This window comes from Ylistrum balloti, unplaced genomic scaffold (genome assembly GCF_031769215.1).
Source record: "Ylistrum balloti isolate Yb309-2 unplaced genomic scaffold, AGI_CSIRO_Ybal_v1 Utg371104, whole genome shotgun sequence".
Lineage (NCBI taxonomy): Eukaryota > Metazoa > Mollusca > Bivalvia > Pectinida > Pectinidae > Ylistrum > Ylistrum balloti.
This window is the reverse complement of record NW_026782608.1, coordinates 874,576-899,218: the sequence shown is the minus strand read 5'-3', so window position 1 is coordinate 899,218 and position 24,643 is coordinate 874,576. Positions and strand designations below refer to the sequence as shown.

At 37.1% G+C, this 24,643-nt stretch overlaps 2 protein-coding genes across 3 annotated transcripts; one reads left to right on the top strand and one right to left on the bottom strand.

The window, feature by feature from the left end:
* Positions 1-1,322: 1,322 nt before the first annotated feature.
* Positions 1,323-23,064, bottom strand: LOC132560714 (N-acylglucosamine 2-epimerase-like). Of its 2 annotated transcripts, XM_060225389.1 has the most exons (10): positions 23,048-23,064; positions 21,644-21,706; positions 11,878-11,985; positions 11,512-11,587; positions 8,850-8,925; positions 7,309-7,478; positions 6,878-7,102; positions 6,335-6,724; positions 2,348-2,435; positions 1,323-1,641 (listed from the first exon to the last, which is right to left on the bottom strand). In XM_060225389.1, the coding sequence occupies exons 3-10, from the start codon at positions 11,973-11,975 to the stop codon at positions 1,577-1,579; spliced, it is 1,188 nt and encodes a 395-aa protein (XP_060081372.1). In that variant the 5' UTR covers positions 11,976-11,985; positions 21,644-21,706; positions 23,048-23,064; the 3' UTR covers positions 1,323-1,576. The 2 variants fall into 2 exon arrangements, with proteins under 2 accessions (XP_060081372.1, XP_060081374.1); XM_060225391.1 differs by lacking the exon at positions 23,048-23,064 and having other exon boundaries at positions 21,658-21,691.
* LOC132560699 (heterogeneous nuclear ribonucleoprotein A1-like) lies at positions 13,949-16,117 on the top strand. The gene has a single exon (XM_060225369.1). The coding sequence runs from the start codon at positions 14,041-14,043 to the stop codon at positions 15,046-15,048; it is 1,008 nt and encodes a 335-aa protein (XP_060081352.1). The 5' UTR covers positions 13,949-14,040; the 3' UTR covers positions 15,049-16,117.
* Positions 23,065-24,643: the final 1,579 nt, after the last annotated feature.

Genomic DNA, 24,643 nt, shown 5'->3' with positions numbered 1-24,643 from the left:
AGCTGAAGCCACCAATATGTGTGGCATGGATACTAGTATCAGGGTTACAGCTGAAGCCACCAATATGTGTGGCATGGATACTTGTATCAGGGTTACAGCTAAAGCCACCAATATGTGTGGTATGGATACTAGTATCAGGGTTACAACTGAAGCCACCAATATGTGTGGCATGGATACTAGTATCTGGGTTACAGCTACAGACACCATTATGTGTGGAATGGATACTAGTATCAGGGTTACAGCTAAAGCCACCAATATGTGTGGCATGGATACTTGTATCAGGGTTACAGCTAAAGCCACCATTATGTGTGGAATGGATACTAGTATCAGGGTTACAGCTAAAGCCACCAATATGTGTGGCATGGATACTAGTATCTGGGTTACAGCTACAGACACCATTATGTGTGGAATGGATACTAGTATCTGGGTTACAGCTAAAGCCACCAATATGTGTGGCATGGATACTAGTATCTGGGTTACAGCTAAAGCCACCAATATGTGTGGCATGGATACTAGTATCTGGGTTACAGCTAAAGCCACCAATATGTGTGGCATGGATACTTGTATCAGGGTTACAGCTAAAGCCACCATTATGTGTGGAATGTATACTAGTATCAGGGTTACAGCTAAAGCCACCAATATGTGTGGCATGGATACTAGTATCAGGGTTACAGCTACAGACATATGATATGTATAAAGAACATTGTCAATTTCACATTGACGAATTGTTGCACAGAAACTTGAACCACTGTAAAACAAAACCGTAAAAACAATTACTGTCAAAAATGTATCTCTTGCAATACATAAAAATGAGGTACAATGTATTGTGTAAAATATGAACATCACACCTATAGTTCAATATATTCAGATCAGAGAAAAAGAAGGAAACTGAAAATACACAATCTGCAAGTTTACAAATGACTTCTGCTGGGCCCAATTTGCTGTAACTATAGGGTGTCATTTTACTTCACTTCAGTGATATCACAAACAATTAGGTGATATTACCAATTCAACTCAAACTTTCTGAGCAATAGCTTTGACCAGTATCTTTTAATATAGTGAATATAGATATCGGCTTTCAGTTCAATATCTGTGCCCATGATATAGTAAGTATGTGGAAATTTAACTTTAAACAGTCTATAGCAACACTCCAGCTTATTTATTGTAGAAGCATAAAGAATAATCAGGCACAGATTGAAATTGTTTAATTGTATATAATAAGATAACAAGCCCATCACCATGTGCTGACAAAAATAAAATACTGTATATCATTCACAAGTTTGTCTGCTCAAACAGCAGGAACTTAAAATATAATGTATTGATATTGTCATGATAGGATATCTTGATAAAGCAAATATTTTGTATAATCATTGAAATTTTGGGTAATGCTTTATTTATCTTTGAAAGATCATTTACTAAAAACAATCAAGAAAGTTGAATCATGAACATTTTTCATCAATTACATTGAATCATCAGTACAAAATTATTCTGCATTGTTATAAAAGTTTTAACAACTATTGTCAACAAAATGACTAGTCCTTCAGTTGCAACGTCAGTAATGACAATGTTGGAAACTTTATTGTTTTAGTTCTTTCAGCATCTTTTCACACATCATTAGATAGCGAGGAACATGGAAGCATCCTAAAAAACAAAAATAATATGTTATACAGTGAAAACGGTTGAACTTTTTCTCAAGATATTAAAGTTTCCTTTATTTGTTATATGAGAACATGACATTACCTACTTGGATTCACCAAGATTTACGTAGTTGTTGTCAAAGAAGCAGAAGATGCATATTCTTTTGGAACATCTGATCTTATTCTTGTACTTTTTCAGGAGTCAGAGTTTAAATCTTTCTTTTGTTCATATTTTGCCCTAGCTTTACTGAATTTGAGTTTTTATTATGATTATGTTCATATGTTGATATTTTCTTGTTGTTTTAGCATTCAATAATGCAATGTAAATATTTTTGAAATGAATACAATACCATCTTAATTGTTAATATTAGTTTAAAGTAACCATGGCAAAAGCAACTGTCATAAAAATAATTCTCAAAAAATGTGTTCACTGACAAATTCACACATAACTTTGTACCATACTTTCTCAAGTTGTAAAGGTTGATGGTTAGTTGAATATAAAAACATCAAATAATAGTAATGATTGTATTGTATGTTATGAATGTCCCATGATACTTTGTGGATACTCGGGTTCCTCAGTAACAATATACTTAGTTCATGGAAAAATTCCATCTCTAACTTTGGATGTATTGCAGGTATTCATTTTATGTTTCGAAATATGCTTCAACTATCATGAGACCACTCGACAGAATTCACACAAGGCAGATTACCTTTCCAAGGGCCACCCTTGAAGTCCATGCTGATTTCACCATTTCGATTGAGGTAACCATACCATTCACCATTTTCCTCATCAACAAACTGAACAAAATTGACAAGAAAGGTATGGTCATTTGCTACATGTATATAAAATGCTAATTACTGCAGGTTTATACCAGGTATGTTAATATACATGTGATTTATTCTCCAGGTTCATGTTTATGATAGGAACACTAAATGTAAACAATATTTATTCTATCATCTATTTTACATTCTGCACCTCTGCCTGACAATGTTGATGAAGAGATAGTTAAAACCTGCCTATAGGTGGTATGCTGTGGTAAACATATGGCATGAGAATCTGTTAACATTTCATCCTTTAAAGTGTTACTAGTGTTAATAAGAATGGATTATCTAAAGATCTTTACCTAAGAAAGTCATCTGACCTGTGACAACTACCAAAATGTTCATGGTGTCCATGGTGAGGACAAATGTAATAGTGACTGGTATTGTACTGAAGCTTGTGAAATCTAAAAAAACAATGCATCACTGGGCCCCCTGACCATGAAAGTAGGTCAAAATCATGTATTCATAGAAACTACAACACTCCAACCCTGTTAAGTCAAGTTCAATCACTATAGCAACTTTGTAACAATCCATCATAGGAGGGTCAAGTTCAATCATTATAACAACTTTGTAACAATCCATCATAGGAGGGTCAAGTTCAATCATTATAGCAACTTTGTAACAATCCATCATAGGAGGGTCAAGTTCAATCATTATAACAACTTTGTAACAATCCATCATAGGAGGGTCAAGTTCAATCACTATAGCAACTTTGTAACAATCCATCATAGGAGGGTCAAGTTCAATCATTATAGCAACTTTGTAACAATCCATCAAAGGAGGGTCAAGTTCAATCATTATAACAACTTTGTAACAATCCATCATAGGAGGGTCAAGTTCAATCACTATAGCAACTTTGTAACAATCCATCATAGGAGGGTCAAGTTCAATCATTATAACAACTTTGTAACAATCCATCATAGGAGGGTCAAGTTCAATCATTATAGCAACTTTGTAACAATCCATCATAGGAGGGTCAAGTTCAATCATTATAACAACTTTGTAGCAATCCATCATAGGAGGGTCAAGTTCAATCATTATAGCAACTTTGTAACAATCCATCAAAGGAGGGTCAAGTTCAATCATTATAACAACTTTGTAACAATCCATCATAGGAGGGTCAAGTTCAATCATTATAACAACTTTGTAACAATCCATCAAAGGAGGGTCAAGTTCAATCATTATAACAACTTTGTAACAATCCATCATAGGAGGGTCAAGTTCAATCATTATAACAACTTTGTAACAATCCATCATAGGAGGGTCAAGTTCAATCATTATAGCAACTTTGTAACAATCCATCATAGGAGGGTCAAGTTCAATCATTATAACAACTTTGTAGCAATCCAGCATAGGAGGGTCAAGTTCAATCATTATAACAACTTTGTAGCAAAGGAGGGTCAAGTTCAATCATTATAGCAACTTTGTAGCAATCCATCAAAGGAGGGTCAAGTTCAATCATTATAGCAACTTTGTAGCAATCCATCAAAGGAGGGTCAAGTTCAATCATTATAGCAACTTTGTAACAATCCATCAAAGGAGGGTCAAGTTCAATCATTATAACAACTTTGTAACAATCCATCATAGGAGGGTCAAGTTCAATCATTATAACAACTTTGTAACAATCCAGCAAAGGAGGGTCAAGTTCAATCATTATAGCAACTTTGTAAGAATCCATCATAGGAGGGTCAAGTTCAATCATTATAGCAACTTTGTAACAGTCCAGCAAAGGAGGGTCAAGTTCAATCATTATAACAACTTTGTAACAATCCATCATAGGAGGGTCAAGTTCAATCATTATAACAACTTTGTAACAATCCATCATAGGAGGGTCAAGTTCAATCATTATAACAACTTTGTAACAATCCATCATAGGAGGGTCAAGTTCAATCATTATAACAACTTTGTAACAATCCATCATAGGAGGGTCAAGTTCAATCATTATAACAACTTTGTAACAATCCATCATAGGAGGGTCAAGTTCAATCATTATAACAACTTTGTAACAATCCATCATAGGAGGGTCAAGTTCAATCATTATAACAACTTTGTAACAATCCATCATAGGAGGGTCAAGTTCAATCATTATAACAACTTTGTAACAATCCATCATAGGAGGGTCAAGTTCAATCATTATAACAACTTTGTAACAATCCATCATAGGAGGGTCAAGTTCAATCATTATAACAACTTTGTAACAATCCATCATAGGAGGGTCAAGTTCAATCATTATAACAACTTTGTAACAATCCATCATAGGAGGGTCAAGTTCAATCATTATAACAACTTTGTAACAATCCATCATAGGAGGGTCAAGTTCAATCATTATAACAACTTTGTAACAATCCATCATAGGAGGGTCAAGTTCAATCATTATAACAACTTTGTAACAATCCATCATAGGAGGGTCAAGTTCAATCATTATAACAACTTTGTAACAATCCATCATAGGAGGGTCAAGTTCAATCATTATAACAACTTTGTAACAATCCATCATAGGAGGGTCAAGTTCAATCATTATAGCAACTTTGTAACAATCCATCATAGGAGGGTCAAGTTCAATCATTTATAGAATCTTTTTTACTCCTGCACCAAGGTAGGTCAAGGTTAATCATAGAAACTCTGTAGCACTCTTTCCAAGGTAGGCCAATTATAGAAACATTGTAGCACTATGCAAGGTCAGTCATTTATAGAAACTTTGTAACATTCCATCCAAAGTAGGCCCAGTAGAAATGTGTCATGTATTTTATAGTTCCACAGAAGAGATTGAGGGCTCCAAACCTGGGACATAGTGCTACATAGTACTGTGAACAAATCCTGTCAAAAAGTCAAAATACTGAACAAACCGTATAATTTGAATAAGGAAACAACACGTGTAACTTTATCATTGATTGATAAAACTGTTTCCTGCGAAAAGACGACTGGTCCTACACCACCGTATGTCAATATAACGACTGGCCCTACACCAACGTATGTCAACATAACGACTGGCTCTACACCACTGTATGTCAATATAACGACTGGCTCTACACCACCGTATGTCAATATAACGACTGGCTGTACACCAACGTATGTCAATATAACGACTGGCTCTACACCACCGTATGTCAATATAACGACTGGCCCTACACCAACGTATGTCAATATAACGACTGGCTCTACACCACCGTATGTCAATATAACGACTGGCTCTACACCACCTTATGTCAATATAACGACTGGCTCTACACCACCGTATGTCAATATAACGACTGGCCCTACACCAACGTATGTCAATATAACGACTGGCTCTACACCACCGTATGTCAATATAACGACTGGCTCTACACCACCGTATGTCAATATAACGACTGGCCCTACACCAACGTATGTCAATATAACGACTGGCTCTACACCACCGTATGTCAACATAACGACTGGCTCTACACCACCGTATGTCAATATAACGACTGGCCCTACACCACCGTATGTCAATATAACGACTGGCCCTACACCACCATATGTCAATATAACAATGGAGCCAATGAACATCATAAAGCATCACTGCATGTGTGGGTTTGACTATGCCACAAAAAGCTCTGTCGAGTTTAATAGATCACAAATAAACATGCAAATGTGATTGTTGCGCAATTAGTAGTTTCCAAATACATGTACTAGCATATCACATGTCAAAACAAGGTCAATATGGAATAAGCCAAAGAGTTTAGAGACCGATCTTGAATACTGTTTTATACAGTGAAATGTCGTATGAAACGACAAATTTCCATTCATCTTAATAAACCAAATGTATACTGGACAGGTACACATTATACTGGTTCTTAAAGTATGAAATAAATACCAATATGATATATCAAAGTAAAAGGTGTATATCTTACGTGAGTGTAACTGTAGTCGAATATTTTTGCAAATATGTCGATCATTTTAACGTCGCCGGTTTCTTTGTACACCAAGAGGAAGGCAATGAGAGCCTCGTTGTGAGCCCACCATAGTTTCATATCCCACTCTAGCTGTGTAGGTGACCAGTTGTCCACATCCAGGAAGTAAAACAGTCCGCCGTGAATTTTGTCCCAACCATAATTAAACGGATTTAAGATGAACTTGTCGATGGCCATTTTCTTCACATCGTCCTTTCCCTTGCTGATGGCATGCTGTAACAGGAACCAGCCAGCCTCGATTGAGTGCCCCGGTAACATCAGTCTTCCAGCACTGCCTGGGAGTTCTTCTCCTTCTGGACTCACATTCTCCAGGATAACAGTGCCGTCCCTCTATAAAACATCGTCTTCAATGATTCACCAGTATTTGTAAAAGACCACAAAGATTCTTCATATAGATTACTATATTTAACTTTACCTCCCTAGTTAAAACTCCACTACAAACTTTACGTATTCTTCCGAGTACCGTGTCATCGACCAACCTACCTGAATGTGTTTCTTGACTTCGGTCAGACACCAGCCCGTGAGGTCCCTGTATCTTGTTTCCAGTGTTGGGTCCACAGTTTCTAGTTGATCAATTAAACACAGAAGCATCATCGGTACAGCAAGAGTGCTAGTGGGCATGGCTCCTTCCATGGCCGGTCGTCCTAAATCTGTGTCGTCCTCTCGAACCCAGTACACGATCTTGTCCATCATTTGTAAAGCTTCTGTCTATGAGGACAATGGTTATTTAGCATATTTATTAAAATCTGACAATATACTGCATTACTAACCGATCAACATAACTCTGCGAGGTTTAGCTCGTCAATTTCGAAATCCAAGGTTTCCGCTCAAAAACGAAAATCACGAACTTAGAAGTATACAAATCAGCTAGCTTTCTACGAAAGAGATTCCAATGAAATGAAAATGCATTTCACCATATAAGCCTTGTCCCCGCTCGCCCTGCTGGTCTCCGACAGAGCCATGAGATAGAAACACTCGGAGAAGATGGATCGCTGGGTTTTCACAGCTTTGCCATCCTCTGTCAGCACCAAGTGACACTTACAAGTCTGAGGATCCTTGGCATACTTTTGAAGGAAGGCCATTCCTGTAATCCCAGAGTTTACCAAATTAGCATATACACACATGACTACAGGCGTCGGACATTTCTGATGTCTATGATGAAACTATTCGACCTTGAAAACATGAATAAGTTGATATTTACAAAGTCATTTAGGTAATTATTTAAACATATCCAGAAATTATGATTTCCTATTATTATTTCTATTTTCATGTCTTGTTTTTCTTCTGACATCAAAAGGTCATGTTTTAAAGAGCTACATCTTAAATGACATGTATATGATGTTTTCAAAGAGCAAAACCCAAGGTAATTAATTTGAAGAATCCTGGTTTCCCTTTATCTCGCATTCTATTGGCCGGTTTAATATTGAAAAGAAAAGTCGTGTAAAGATTGTTACCTTGAAAGTTGATAAATATCATTAACTTCAACAATATTCATCCCAGCAATCTACAAAGCCAATATCACTGCCTTGGGGCTATTGGTTATTCAGAAGAGGCTGTTTGAAATATTTGACTATGACATTGAAATTGGATTAAGGTTGACAGACGGACGTCGAACGTCACGTCACGACATCAGCTCGCTTAGCAGTGGTATCACCAGGTTAGTGGTGTATGGATAGTGGTATCACCGGGTTAGTGGTGGCTGAATAGTGGTATCACCGGGTTAGTGGTGGCTGAATAGTGGTATCACCGGGTTAGAGGTGGCTGAATAGTGGTACCACCAGTTAATGGTGTATGAATAGTGGTATCACCGGGTTAGTGGTGGCTGAATAGTGGTATCACCGGGTTAGTGGTGGCTGAATAGTGGTATCACCGGGTTAGTGGTGGCTGAATAGTGGTATCACCGGGTTAGTGGTATCTGAATAGTGGTATCACCCGGTTAGTGGTGTATGGATAGTGGTATCACCGGGTTAGTGGTGTCTGAATAGTGGTATCACCAGGTTAGTGGTGTCTGAATAGTGGTATCAACGGGTTAGTGGTGTCTGAATAGTGGTATCACCGGGTTAGTGGTGTCTGAATAGTGGTATCACCGGGTTAGTGGTGTCTGAATAGTGGTATCACCGGGTTAGTGGTGTCTGAATAGTGGTATCACCGGGTTAGTGTTGTCTGAATAGTGGTATCACCGGGTTAGTGGTGTCTGAATAGTGGTATCACCGGGTTAGTGGTGTCTGAATAGTGGTATCACCGGGTTAGTGGTGTCTGATTAGTGGTATCACCGGGTTAGTGTTGTCTGAATAGTGGTATCACCGGGTTAGTGGTGTCTGAATAGTGGTATCACCAGGTTAGTGGTGTATGGATAGTGGGACAATCAAATTGGTGATGTCTGGACAGTGGGATATTCGAATTAGTAGTGTCTATAGAAGCAGTAACTTAATTACGTGTGTTTATCAGTGCCAACCTTTCAAAGCTGCCTGTAGGATATCTTGTCTTTGGAATCGCTCGACTTCGTTGTAAAGGCGACAGTAAGTCCACACCTGATGGAAATATACAAACAGAAATGTTATTCCAATTAACACACTTACATCCCTCTTGTAATCACAATATATCTATATCTCCCACTTCCATCCCTCCTGTAACCACAATATATCTATATCTCCCACTTCCATCCCTCCTGTAACCATAATATATCTATATCTCCCACTTCCATCCCTCCTGTAATCTCAATGTATCTATATCTCCCACTTCCATCCCTCCTGTAATCACAATATATCTATATCTCCCGCTTCCATCCCTCCTCTAATCACAATACATATCTCCCATTCCATCCCTCCTGTAATCACAATATATCTATATCTCCCGCTTCCATCCCTCCTGTAATCACAATATATCTCTCCCACTTCCATCTCTCCTGTAACCACAATATATCTATATCTCCCACTTCCATCCCTCCTGTAATCACAATATATCTATATCTCCCACTTCCATCCCTCCTGTAATCACAATATATCTATATCTCCCGCTTCCATCCCTCCTGTAATCACAATATATCTATATCTCCCGCTTCCATCCCTCCTGTAACCACAATATATCAATATCTCCCACTTCCATCCCTCCTGTAATCACAATATATCTATATCTCCCACTTCCATCCCTCCTGTAATCACAATATATCTCTCCCACTTCCATCCCTCCAGTAATCACAATATATCTATATCTCCCACTTCCATCCCTCCTGTAACCACAATATATCTATATCTCCCACTTCCATCCCTCCTGTAATCACAATATATCTATATCTCCCGCTTCCATCCCTCCTGTAATCACAATATATCTATATCTCCCACTTCCATCCCTCCTGTAACCACAATATATCTATATCTCCCACTTCCATCCCTCCTGTAATCACAATATATCTCTCCCACTTCCATCTCTCCTGTAACCACAATATATCTATATCTCCCACTTCCATCCCTCCTGTAATCACAATATATCTCTCCCACTTCCATCCCTCCTGTAATCACAATATATCTATATCTACCACTTCCATCCCTCCTGTAATCACAATATATCTATATCTCCCACTTCCATCCCTCCTGTAACCACAATATATCTATATCTCCCACTTCCATCCCTCCTGTAATCACAATATATCTATATCTCCCACTTCCATCCCTCCTGTAATCACAATATATCTATATCTCCCACTTCCATCCCTCCTGTAACCACAATATATCTATATCTCCCACTTCCATCCCTCCTGTAATCACAATATATCTATATCTCCCACTTCCATCCCTCCTGTAATCACAATATATCTATATCTCCCACTTCCATCCCTCCTGTAATCACAATATATCTATATCTCCCACTTCCATCCCTCCTGTAATCACAATATATCTATATCTCCCACTTCCACCCCTCCTGTAATCACAATATATCTATATCTCCCACTTCCATCACTCCTGTAATCACAATATATCTATATCTCCCACTTCCATCCCTCCTGTAACCACAATATATCTATATCTCCCACTTCCATCCCTCCTGTAATCACAATATATCTATATCTCCCACTTCCATCCCTCCTGTAATCACAATATATCAATATCTCCCACTTCCATCCCTCCTGTAACCACAATATATCTATATCTCCCACTTCCATCCCTCCTGTAATCACAATATATCTATATCTCCCACTTCCATCCCTCCTGTAATCACAATATATCTATATCTCCCACTTCCATCCCTCCTGTAATCACAATATATCTATATCTCCCACTTCCATCCCTCCTGTAACCACAATATATCTATATCTCCCACTTCCATCCCTCCTGTAATCACAATATATCTATATCTCCCACTTCCATCACTCCTGTAATCACAATATATCTATATCTCCCACTTCCATCCCTCCTGTAATCACAATATATCTCTCCCACTTCCATCCCTCCTGTAATCACAATATATCTATATCTCCCACTTCCATCACTCCTGTAATCACAATATATCTATATCTCCCACTTCCATCCCTCCTGTAATCACAATATATCTATATCTCCCACTTCCATCCCTCCTGTAATCACAATATATCTCTCCCACTTCCATCCCTCCAGTAATCACAATACATATCTCCCACTTCCATCCCTCCTGTAACCACAATATATCAATATCTCCCACTTCCATCCCTCCTGTAATCACAATATATCAATATCTCCCACTTCCATCCCTCCTGTAATCACAATATATCTCTCCCACTTCCATCCCTCCAGTAATCACAATACATATCTCCCACTTCCATCCCTCCTGTAACCACAATATATCTATATCTCCCACTTCCATCCCTCCTGTAACCACAATATATCAATATCTTCCACTTCCATCCCTCCTGTAATCACAATATATCAATATCTCCCACTTCCATCCCTCCAGTAATCACAATATATCTATATCTCCCGCTTCCATCCCTCCTGTAATCACAATATATATATATCTCCCACTTCCATCCCTCCTGTAATCACAATATATCTATATCTCCCACTTCCATCCCTCCTGTAACCATAATATATCTATATCTCCCACTTCCATCCCTCCTGTAATCACAATATATCTCTCCCACATACCTGCCTTGCCTGTAACCAGACGTGTTTCAGACGGTCGTACACTTGTCCATCTTTACTGATACAGTTGAAAAATCCCCTAAAAACACAATGAAGTCAGGTTCACGGGAATAATTATGTCCGATAAAAACTGTATTCTGATATTATACTGGTAAGAAATATTTCACTTGTCTTAATACTTTCATCAAAGATTGCTTATCAGACACACAAGACTTCGTGAACATTATATTTTAATAGAAAAACTAGGTAGCAAACCCAAACATAAAGATAACGATGAATTGACGTTTTGTGTCCTGTAGATTAACTTGTGTTCATTGTATATATACATAAATGAAGATGGATAAATTGTTGCTGGGCCCTGTGTGTTACCCGTGAGTATCGTCGTGTGAATGGTTTATCCAGAAATCCATGGAGCGGTCCAGATCTTTGGTTATGCGTTCTGAAAACTCGTCAAGTCGGTTAGCCATTTTGACGACTCTAAATAAAATATGAATAAAATTTTGCAGTATTTGATATCACAAATAACGCAGGTTTGATCAAACAGAATTAATTTGTAACACGGACATTTCTTGACTTGATGTATCGGCGATCATTGATAGACTCTGTACAAGTAATATTTTCGTTTTTTGTGATATAGACTCTGTACAAGTAATATTCTCGTTTTTTGTGATGCAGAGCAAATTAAAATGGAAAATAGCATTTATTTACGAATTGTTATATCTTTTCAAATCCTTAATTACTAGGCGTAGTGGAATCAAGTAGAACAAAGTTGTTGATTCTTCATAAACAAAATTTGTACAAAATGGAAGAACATGCTAACCAATCTGATTAAAATACATAATTTACAACTCTAACGGCAAGTATTGGAGTCGTAAACTATGATTTGTATCTTAATCAGATTGCATGCTAACTAAAGTAAATAGTTCTCTGTTTAGATAAAAAAAAATCCGTTAATTATGGTAAGCCGTTTCAACATTTAATCCCGATTCCTCTTAATGTGTACATTTAGTTTATTTAAGTGAAATTCATTTTGCCTTAACTTCGTTTCGCATTATATTTTATTTTACTTAAGTGAAAAAGAATAGAGTGCATGGGTACAACTTCACAAAACCTAGACAATAGCCATAGTGTAACGCGCCAAGATTAAACCTTTTTTATTTTACAGCTGAAAAATACTGTTAACATACACGTAGAATTAGTAGAGGAAATGGCGAAACTTACAATTAATTTGTTCTTGGTCTTGATTAAGAAATCATACCTCCAAAATACCTCCTAAATTAAAGAAAACAACGACCAGGAGGAATTTTCTACAGGTATTTTTTTTAAGCTAAGTAAACTTAAGATACCTACATTGTCATATCGGCGCGGGGAAATGATTGAAGTATACACTTGAAATGATAAACTGGATCTGTGATAAAGAATGTTGTACTTTATTAAAAGTATGGTCAGAAGTGGCTTCTAAACACAGCGGAAGAGTGAATACCCAAAAACTCTTTCCACAAAGAACAAATTCTACAAAAAGAAGGAACTCTTTTACTATTAGATCAGCACGCATTTGGAACTCTTTACCAAAATCTGTTTTATCAGCACCAATCACTAACTGTTTCAAAAATCGATTAGATAAATTTTGGGAAAATCAGGATATTGTTTACAATTATAGAGCAGAACTTTCTTTTGACCTTTAAATTTAATTAAGCGAAACTGACCCGTCTTTACCACTGTATTACACTATACATTTTGTCTAACTTTTTAGTATTATGTACTGTGTATTCATATGTTTGGAGTCCGGCGAAGAGGATTTTCTAAATCCTGGCCCGGAAATAAACTTAACTTAACTTAAAACGTTTAATGTGAGTATACTGCGAAATATGCTATAAAATACTGTCCTGTGTATGTTAAACAATGAATAAAAACATAAGTTAATGAAATAAATGTAAGGCACACACATCCTTAAACATCACTGCCATATTCTGACGTATATTACTAACGAAGACTTGCCGAAGGGGCATGTGCAAGTCTACAAAACTCAGAGTATGTAGCAAAGTTGTTTGACACATAAAAACATGGATAATTTTGATATTTATTTTCTCGAGTACAGTGTTAACAAATATTTTCATACATTAAGCTAACATTGATAATTGTTGCGATCATGTGATTAAACGCCGGAAATTGGCGAAAATTACCGAGTGTAAAGTCAACGGTAGATTTAAATTGCCAATCCTGTCACGATCCGAAATAATATCGTATATATTTTGTTTTATGTATTGCATTTGGAGAAGTAGAAGGAAAAACACACACTTAAAACTGATAATATATTGGTTTGTTTGTTATTCTATGAAATATGATTATATTAGCAAAATTATGCAAACCCCAAAACTGTGTCCTGATTTTGTAATTTTACTGAACCAAGCACATTGGCGCGCACCGGAAGCACCGTTAGGCGTGGGTTGGCATTGTTCAAGACGTTTCCCGGAGCCACGCGGTGAGGTAAACTGTTATTAACTATTTGTTTCTATACAAATACCGATAAGCATGGGGGACCGTGAAAACGAACAATTTAGAAAGCTTTTTATAGGTGGATTGAGCTATGAAACGACAGAAGATAGTCTAAAAACCCATTTTGCACAATGGGGAAATATTATCGACTGCGTGGTAATGAAAGATGCCCATACCAAACGATCAAGGGGTTTTGGATTCATCACATATTCCACTCCTGAAGAGCTAGATGAAGCTCAAAAGAGTCGTCCCCATCGACTAGATGGAAGGCAAGTAGAATCTAAACGTGCTATGCCTAGAAACAAAGATGGTGGCGAAGGAGAATCTTCACAATCGTGCAAGAAAATGTTCGTTGGTGGGATTGCCGATGATGCTACGGAGGATCAACTTCGTGAAGTATTCGGTGTATACGGAGATATTGAGAGAGTTGATTTGATAAAAGACAAAGTAACCGGCAAAAACAAAAGATTTTGCTTTGTGACATTTTTCGACTACGATCCTGTTGATCAATGTGTATTGAAAAAGAAACACGATGTAAACGGTAGATCAGTGGAAGTTAAGAAGGCTGTACCTAGGGAACAAGATGGTGGAATGGGGGGACGCGGTGGCGGTCGAGGTGGAATGATGGGAGGACGCGGCGGCGGTCGTGGTGGAATGATGGGAGGCGGACGAGGAGGTCGAAATGACTGGGATCAAGGTGGTGGCTATAACCAGCAGGGTGGCTACAATGACTATAACCAAGGAGGTGGTTATAATAGTGGTGGAGGTGATTACAATCAGAATTGGAACCAAGGAGGTGGTGGAGGCTATGACAACTACAACAGTGGTTACAATCAAAACCAGAATAGTGGTGGAAACTGGGGTGGAAACCAGCAGCAGAACTTTGGACAAAATTATGGTGATGGATATGGGGGTGGAGCAATGAGGGGTGGTGGTAGTGGCGGAAACTATCAGCAGCGATCAGGACCCTATAGTCAGGGTCAAGGAAATTACAACCGAGGAGGTGGTGGTGGCGGCGGCGGAGGTGGTTACAACAGGCGCTAAGATCACCAGCTAATATGTCCGCACACCAGACTTTAAAATATCCGATCAGTTGAAAGAATGGTTTTCAAACCTTGCAATCAAGATCTGTAAAACTTGAGACACTACTTTATATGAAATTCGTGATAGATCGTGGCAAACATAAGTTTGCATGTGACATTCAGGCAAACTACATTGTAGTAGTGTAAATATTTGTGTTAAACTTGTGACTGTACATTGTCATTCCGTTGTCATTTTAGTATCTTGCTGGTCATGAGTAGTCATTTTCATTTGATACATCTCCAGATCAACTCGGTTACATTACTTGGTATCAACAGAAAGTAGTCTTCATTATATAATTGTCATTTAACTAACATATTAAGTTGATTCTGGCATTAAAATGGCCCTATAATAGGCCTAAAAGATTCATTTGGTATTAAGATAACCTTTTTTTTTAAATGTGATCAACAATGAAATTTAACAAATGCAGGACTAATTTTCCAATTCTCAGAATTTTATTGTTAGACTTCTCACATCATGTTCATCTTGTCACCAAATATTATTCTTTTTTTTTTCTTTTTTTTTTCATTGTAGTTATATTGATACCATATTTTTGTATATTTGTTTTAAGTGTGAAGTTGTTGACAAGGAATTGTAGTTGATACTCTAATATCACATCTCCAATTTTTAATCTTGTTTTGGCAGTATATGCCATTTATTTAGTTTGGTAATTTACTTGAAATTTAAGCATGTGATGTGTAAACTATAAATAGAGCGATTGGTTATTTATTAACCAATATATGCTGTGTGTTTAAATTATGTACAATAACAGAAGTTTTCTGATAGCATAGGAAACTAGAACATTATTCAGTAAACTATTGATGTCGTGTACTTTACTTTACAAGAGGCCTTTTCATAATCATAGGGGTTGTTGATCAAAGAGAACTTGCACACTGAATAACAGTATGTTGATATTCTGTTTGATCCAAATGAAAAATATTATTGGCAGTCTAGAATTACTGGGAACAGTCTATATTTTTCAATCTTTATTAACAATATTGTGGATTCTTAAAATAAATTAACCTTGTCATTAGATGTTGTTTATTTTCTTTCTCTTGTAAGGGATACTCCCACCCACTATGAAAAGAAATAATTGATAAATGAAAGAATATTTTCACGCTATCACATTGTAAGCTTTTACATTATCCATCATCTGTGGTCTGTTTTCAAATTTGCTATCATATAACCAACTTCTTGCAAAGTGAGACAAAAGGCACTTATATTCCATCAGCAATGTCATACTAAATTCCAAATTGTTCAATGAAATGACAAGAACTACCATCACCCGTCCTGCTGAGTGGTCAGGATCTTGTTACGTTTTCAGTTTAAAGGATATTCTGCCCCAAGTTAGGATTTTATCAAAAATTTTTTTGAAAAAGTTGTACAAAAGCATCTACTTGTAGACTTATGGAAATCGCACAACTCTATTTCCTCTAAAAATCAACTCGTGATATATATATTTGAGGAAGTTCTATTTAGGTATATCTGTTTACAAATGTTCATGTTGCCCTGATGACGTCACAGCAGGTTTGCGACTACAATACAATAAACAAATGAAATGGCGACTCCAACAGAGACACGTTTGTAACCACACTTAATTTTTCTTACATGAATATCAATATCTGTTGTCATTTCAACATGGTTTGTGTTGTCATTGACAAATATGATGGGGATGTCTCTTGCTGCTAAACTTACTCTCACTGCTTCTTCAGACATCATGGTTTCGTTTAGCAGCATCACTTTGGAAATGATCATGTGATAATCATGCTAAGTTTACACATTCTAATTTTATACTTGTCAGGGGTTGTTTCGCAGAAATTTCACCTGTCAAAGTCACCACAGGAAGGATATTTTAACGCTTAATAATTTGAAAAGTCATAAGAGATACATTAAAAACAAAATATTTGCAACTTGGGCGGAATATCCCTTCAAGATTTTAAAATTTTGTTGTCAGTAAATTTGGTGTGGCTTCACATTTAATTTCTAATGAAACGGGGTAAATATATATTTTTTTTATATCACCTTCCCAACACACATTTCAGTTTTCCATTTAGCTCCGTGTTGAGATTTCTTTCCCTGGAATATATTTATTTCTTGGTATGACCATCACAATGCACATTTCATATTCTTATTTTTCTATAGTTTTGTCCAGGCTCTTCTATGCTACTTGTCACTGGTGCTGAATAGTCTTTTATACCGTAATACCTATAGGGATACTGAGGTGTCCTCCATCTGTCAACTTTTTAGACCAAGCCCCAGGGTGACATTATAATACCCTTTAAAAAATTCGACTTCTCAAAAACTCATGATTCATTTTCAATGCAATTTTGCAGAAACCGTCCCTAAGATGAACCAAAATTGTGAATTATGCGGTCCCCACCCCACATGGGCCTTAGGGGAAGGGATAAAAGGGGTCAAATTGACTCAAAAGTCTTCTCGAGACCCAGATATGGTCGAATCAAATACATTGTACATGAATGGACGCATCTTAGGTGCTTTACCAAAATTGTGAAATTCATGGCCCCAGGGTCTCTCATATCCTTGTGGGGAGGGGATAAAGTTTACTGTAGTTTATATAGGAAAACTGGATTTTTGAGCATAATTTGTTTAATTTCCATTGGAAATATTTCAAACTTGGTTGGAATTATGAGTGAAGGATGACAGCTTGATGGTATGCCCATTTTAAAGCTGATGGCCCCCAGGGACTGATGGATTGTACCATAAGGCATCAAATTGACTTTAATTAAAAAATTTACTTAAGACTCCGATATGGTAGAATCGGTTGTTCTTCATGAATGGAAGCATCTTAAGGTGCTTTAATTACCAAAGTAAGTCATTTCTTCCTGGGGAGGAATTTATTTTTACTGTAATTTTCATAGAAAAATTGTATTTTTGAGCATAACGATGGTTATTTCCATCTGGAAGTAACCTTATAAGAATTATCAGTATAGGATGACAGTTTGGATAGTATGCATGTATTAACAATGTCTATATTCAGTGTCACAATTTCTGTTTCATGACACTTGATAATGAAAATAGAACAAATTCTTCTAAATCAAATTCCTCCTGAAGGAATGGTTGGATGTTGTTTAGATATAGCCTGAAGCATCTTTGGTTGAAGGGAAGTATATTCTGTATTAACAGTGGATCTTGGCCCCCTTGGGCGGGAGAGGCAGGGCCAGACAGGGGAAATAAAACCAATTCTTTAAAATCCTACTCCTCTTGTAGGTATGATTGACTTTTGTCCAAATTTGTTTTGAATAAAGTTTGGGTGAAGGGGAATCAACTTTGTATAAATGGTGGATCTCTTCTCCTAAGGCAGGAAAGGAGGGGCTTAATAGGAGAAATGTGTTTGAAAACCGTGTAGATCACCATCCCATAACTATGTATAGCATTGCTGGGCATAAAGAGATAAACACAATCGTCATGTAAGAATTGGCCCTTTCAAATGGTGGAGATCCCCATCACTAAACCATACATGGCAATGCTTGGTATTAAGAGATAAATGTAGATATAGATGAGATACCAACCCAATAAATTCTCACTGGGAATCAAAGGGGAAAAAACAGTAATATATGAATTTGGCCATTGGTCTTGCCCCATTAAAGAGGTTAAATTACATTGCTGGGCTTTAAGATGTAGGTAAGCAATTCAGGCCCTATCAGCCTCTTGTTTTTATTGGGTATGGGCAGTATATCGAAAGTGAGTCACTGAACTACATCAATGGATAAGTTCTGGCTCAATCTCCTACAATACTTCTACAATAGAACTTTATACATGTGATATGGGAGCACCATGGTAAGGTGATGCGTCATGTTTCAAAAGTAGGTCACTCTGATCCTCATTTTGATATTTTTAACTTACATCAATAAAAGGTCATGCATCAAAAGTAGGTCACTCTGATCCTCATTTTGATATTTTTAACCTACATCAATAAAAAGTCATGTGTCAAAAGTAGGTCACTCTTATCCTCATTTTGATATCTTTAACCTACATCAATAAAAGGTCATGCATCAAAAGTAGGTCACTCTGATCCTCATTTTGTTGATTTTAACATACACCAATAATTTGGCAAGGGTTCACCTTGGTGATGTGGTGTATGTGTAGAGGAGTGTAATTTTCAGAATCGTCTTTTTCTTTGTGAAGTAATTGCAAAATTTATGTCACACATCAGTTACAGTTTAGATAAATATCCATTTTCCTCCCAATATCCATATTCAACTTGTGAAATGACATTCTTATTTTTGCTATTTTGTTAAAATCAGAATTTCCTTTAGATTTTGGAAGATAATTTGAAAACAAATGTCCTCACCAATATATTTATACAGGGAACATTTAATATAACCAATTGTCACAGTATCATTTTACCATATATACCCCACAACCAATCTAAAAATATCATCTCTCAATCTTTGATTTTGACAGCACATTGCTGTTTCTTGAATAATTATCTCCCCTTACCCAAAAGAGCCAAGTGAACTTAAGCAAAATAGATGTTTTTGGCATGCCACTACTACATCCATGGTGATTTTGACCGAATTTGGTCAGAAGCATCTTAAGCAAATTCTTTAGTTTTCTGCAGGAAGGATTAAAGTAAATCTAAACCATTCTTGGGTGAAGGGGATTCAATTTTGCGACTTTCAAAAGTGAGTTTATGCAACTTGGACAAGAGAGCTTTTGGCATATCATTACTGCATCCACGGTCATAATTTGGTACTTAAGGAGGGCTAAGTTGATTTTGAGTAAATTTGGTCAGAAGAATCATTGAGGAATATGACAATTCTATATAAATGACAAATCTGACTTCCTCAAGGCCTGAGAGCGGGTGCCCAAAAGTGTAAGTTAAGCAAAGTCTCTAGAATTCTGTAGGAGTAATACGATTATGTTTTAATTTAGTTTGAACTCTTCTTGGGTGAAGTGGATCCAATTTTTCATCTTTCAAAAGTGAGCATATGCAACTGGGACAAGAGAGCTCATTATCAGTTATGAAGGACTGAGTAGATTTTTATCGAATATGGTTGGTAGCATCATTGAGGAAAACGACACAATTCTGTATGAAAGGTACAGTAGGGGAAATTATGCGAAAGATTTAAATTTTTTGCTGTAGGAATGAAAAGATTTTGTCCAAATTGGGGATCCTTGGGTGATGAGAATTCGATCTTATATCGGCAGCAGGCCTCGTCCATGGTGGAGTAGGAAGGACAGGGTCCAATAGGGAGAATAGAACAGGAATGCCTTGTTTTGATCTGAAGCATCTTGGTTAGGACAATTGCTGTACAGGTCCCTATAGATCAACCTGACTTAAACCTCTTGATCTTTGCTACCGTTTCGTAAACTTTACTTCACAATTTCGCAGTGAAGTTCACGAAACATATGCTTATGTTCTTTTATCATATTGCAATGGAAACTTCAATGAAAACTATGACTGCGCCATCATGTTACAAAAAGACTAATATTGAAATTTTGAAGAGTCTGTAAATGTGTCCCATCAAGATGTATGCCATAATATTGGATTTCGGACTGTCCCACAAAATATCATAATGGCCATTTCAGGTAAGTTTCAGCCAATTTCTACTGTTGGTAATGTGAAAAAATGTTAACACGCGGTGGACAAAATCCGTCTTAGATTTTGAAAGTAAATGTTTGTAGATGTATCTTACTCGATTTCTTATGTAGACTCGTCTGTAGTCCCTGGTTATCCAAGGCTGATATTGGAACTGTTTGGGAAAACAAAATGGCAGACAGGTGAGGTGGCCATCTTGGATTCTGGTAATTAATAACTGTTGTCGCTATTTCTTCAGAAGTACTTCGTGGATCTTCTCTTAAATTCTTGTAATGCATGCTCATTTTCGGGACCGGTAGGGGGAACAAAAACAGCGAAGAATTACATATAACTTACACATAACCAACAAAGCCAGTAGTTGGTGGAAGCCAAGATCTCTCTGGGGCACTCCAAGGATAAATTAAGTCTATAAAGAATCAGTTCAAATGATCTTAATGGGCGCCAGGATCCCCTAGGTCACGCACCACGGATAAATTATATAGAAAGATCCAGTTTGATTATCCCTCTGGATAACAGACTAGACTCCTTGTGCATGGACGTCCGTGACCAGTGTGATTTGAATCTTGTTAAAATGTATTTAAAAAGTGGCAAGCAGGCACGTGCAGCCATCGTGGTTTAAAATCTGTCTCATGCTCTACTAAATGCTTAGTACTTTCGTTTGTCTGAACACTCAGATGGCTGACAGAACGCCAATTTGGATTTTGATGATAAAGTAATGGCTTTCGATGTGGAAATTGCTTGTGGGATGTTGTGTATCGATGGCTTATTTTGCCAATTTGATTTATAGACTGGTCACATGATCGATATTTACATCTTACTTTGATTAGTACTTCATTTGCTAATCTACATAACTTCGGAGATTTATTTAAATCTGGAATTACGTCCAATTATGCCTGGGTATATCGTAATTAACATTACTAAAGGTTGGTTTTGTATGTCCTATCAAATTCCATTTGAAGTGCAAGGGGCGAGAAAGAGAATATTTATCTCACATACCTGAAACAAGTTACCTTTCAATGTCGCTGACGGCGAGATCCGAAAGGAACAAAATATTGCTTCCTGTAAATATGCAGACAATAACATATACACTAGTGTTTTTAATATGATGTGATAGGATTTACGAAAGTGAAGTGCAAAGAAATTGTATACGATGTAGTTGGTACCGGTTAGTGTTATTGCCTCGTGCGAAACTTAAGGTACACAATATGAGACGACAACTTGAACGTTAAGTGTGGTGCGTCTATACGTTTTTCTGCATTTTCAATAAATATAATCTGCGTTAATTGAAGTCACCAGATGGTCTTAAAATAACAGAAAAAACGTTATTAATTGCACTTTGTAGAACACGAAGTGACGTTACTTTTAGATCTGACCTGTAGCTCATATGTCCTAGAACTTGATTCAGTGAATCACAGTATGTATGGACATGCTGTTCAACGTGTTTGGTGTGACGAGCGTTTAATTTGGTATGATAAGCAAATATGGCCACAGAACGGCGCTTCGGAAGTCAACGGTGAGTACAATAACCTAGATATCTCGTGTATGTAGAATGCAAGATTCTCAGGAATATCTCGTTTCGGTGAAAAAAATTTTGCTGTTTACATTTGTGACAGACATTTACTGACTCATTTTGGTTTAGAAGTTGTCAGATTACACGGTATTCAAAGACAGAAAACAGTACCCTGCATTCGCTCCCATGACGTTTACGGCTTGACATGCACTTTGAATCAGTTGGAACAACAGTATGCCAAACACAACTACTTAATACAACACCTGTAAAAAGTCCCATAAAACTACGAATTATCGCACGATTCAGAAATCCAATATGGCCACTGGCAACCATATAGATTTTTCATCGACTAAAAATAGAAGCTGAACTGTAGTAATTGATATTATAAGGAGTTTCATGTCTCTCAAATCATTCCCCTAGGAAATATTCGCAGAAACCTCGCCGACACCGACCGATTTCTCTCGTCTGCATATATATCAGTAAGTTCAGGCACGCTACATAGATCTGTTTAGTATTCTGATAAAATGAGCGAGATAATGTACATGTGGTCACGCTGTTTGTAGAGATGTTTGGAACGACCTATGGACAAGTCTATGATACGATAGTTCGTTGCCACACTTAAAGTAAACAGTGATAAAATCATATCTGATGACGTCGGTTGCTTAAGACATTTGATTTTCACATTTTGGTTCAGATTGAAAGAGTTTGTATAATACATGTACGGCCCTAAATGGACGCAAGCTGTTGACCTACTTTTCGTAAACAATTTCTGAGTAGGGATGTCTATAACTTGACAACAGAAATAACAGTGTTGCAGACTCTATTTGGGTACCTTATCTATCTTAAGTAGTTAAAGAAGATATGTGTTTGCATAAACATGTTATTCCTACCTTCAGTTGTACAATGTCCTTTTCGCTACCAACACCCCCATTCGCCGCGTGTAACACCAAGTTACTTCCCTTCCCTCATCAACTGATAGTGCTACAATGCCACATGCGATAAATATGTTGATATTAGGCTGTTTTCTTGATTTTCGAAGTCTATAACATGCAAAGTTTACTAAAACTTAGACGAAATTACATTCACAATAACTAATACACATGCTTTTTATGTTGATGTTTACATTAGCACGGCTATTCCACTGTGTAAACTAACCAAAAAAATGTGATTTAAGATACAATCAATTCCATTAATAATACGTCATCTTCGGGGTATAAAAACGGCAACAGTTCGCCGATTAGCATGCCATACCTTTGATAGACTACATATACTGTCGATGATAATACGTCATTTATTATAATAAAAACCAAGTTGAAATCGGCATAAGACATCAACATGAGTTTGGCATGTACATAGAAACATTGATCTGTCTTGTAATGGCATTAACGGTCGTATTAAATGACAAATCTTTGCAGACAAATAAATTACGCGTAGTGTCAGTTTGCGAAGCGCTGATGATGATGATGATGATGATGATGATGGTTTATCGTCTCCGTGACTCTGCCCGTCGCCGAGCATTGACCAATCGACAGAAGTCGATACACTGGCGACGCGAGAGCGGTGCTCCCCTCATGGGTTGGAGTCGTCTGGGAATTGGCTGGTCTGTAATTTGGAGACGAATCCCTGGTCTAAAGGTAGGTCTTGTGGCGATGTGTCTGGACTTCCGGTGGTGGAGGGAGTCCTTGTCTGCTTTTCCTGCCGAATCTCCAGACTATCTTTCTATTATTAATTTTTAGATTTGGGGAAATTTAGAAGTCCTTTCCTAATAGCTTTAAAAATACATTTGGGCCTAATATCGTTTTATTTAATTTGGGCTTATTGGGGATCCTTGGCGGCGTTAAGCGCCTACTCTTATTATCGATAACCACGGGAGGATCTTTTTCGTGCGAGGTTAATACTCACACAGGCCACCGTTTAAAGTCCCGTCCGCCGGACTATGATTAGTTGTTAGTTTGGTGCTGGTGTGAAAATTACGATTATACATTTCATCTGCTTAACCTTCCAACCACACTGCCAGTAAACTGCTCTGCTTTACGAAATCTCTAAGGCACATAGCGAAACGCTGTCCTTTACACAGTGTAAATGCCATAACAAAAAGTAAGTTAATTTGACATTTATATGAGTAACTATAATTACCCCATCAATTTGCATGAAAACTTACTGAATTGAATAAAATTTTCAACCACAGACACTAGCCTCGTCTGTCAATACACTCATTCTCAAGAGATTCTACCACAGATACAAGCCTCGTCTGTCAATACACAAATTCTCTAAAGATTCATTCACAGATACTAACCTGGTCTATAATGCACCTATTCTCTAAAAATTCATGCATAGAAATTAGCCTTGTCTGGCAATACGAAAACTCTGTAAAGATTCATTCACAGATACTAGCCTTTTCTTTCAATACATTCATTCTGTAAAGATTCAACCACAGACATTAGCCTCATCTATCAATACACACATTCTGTAAAGATTCATTCACA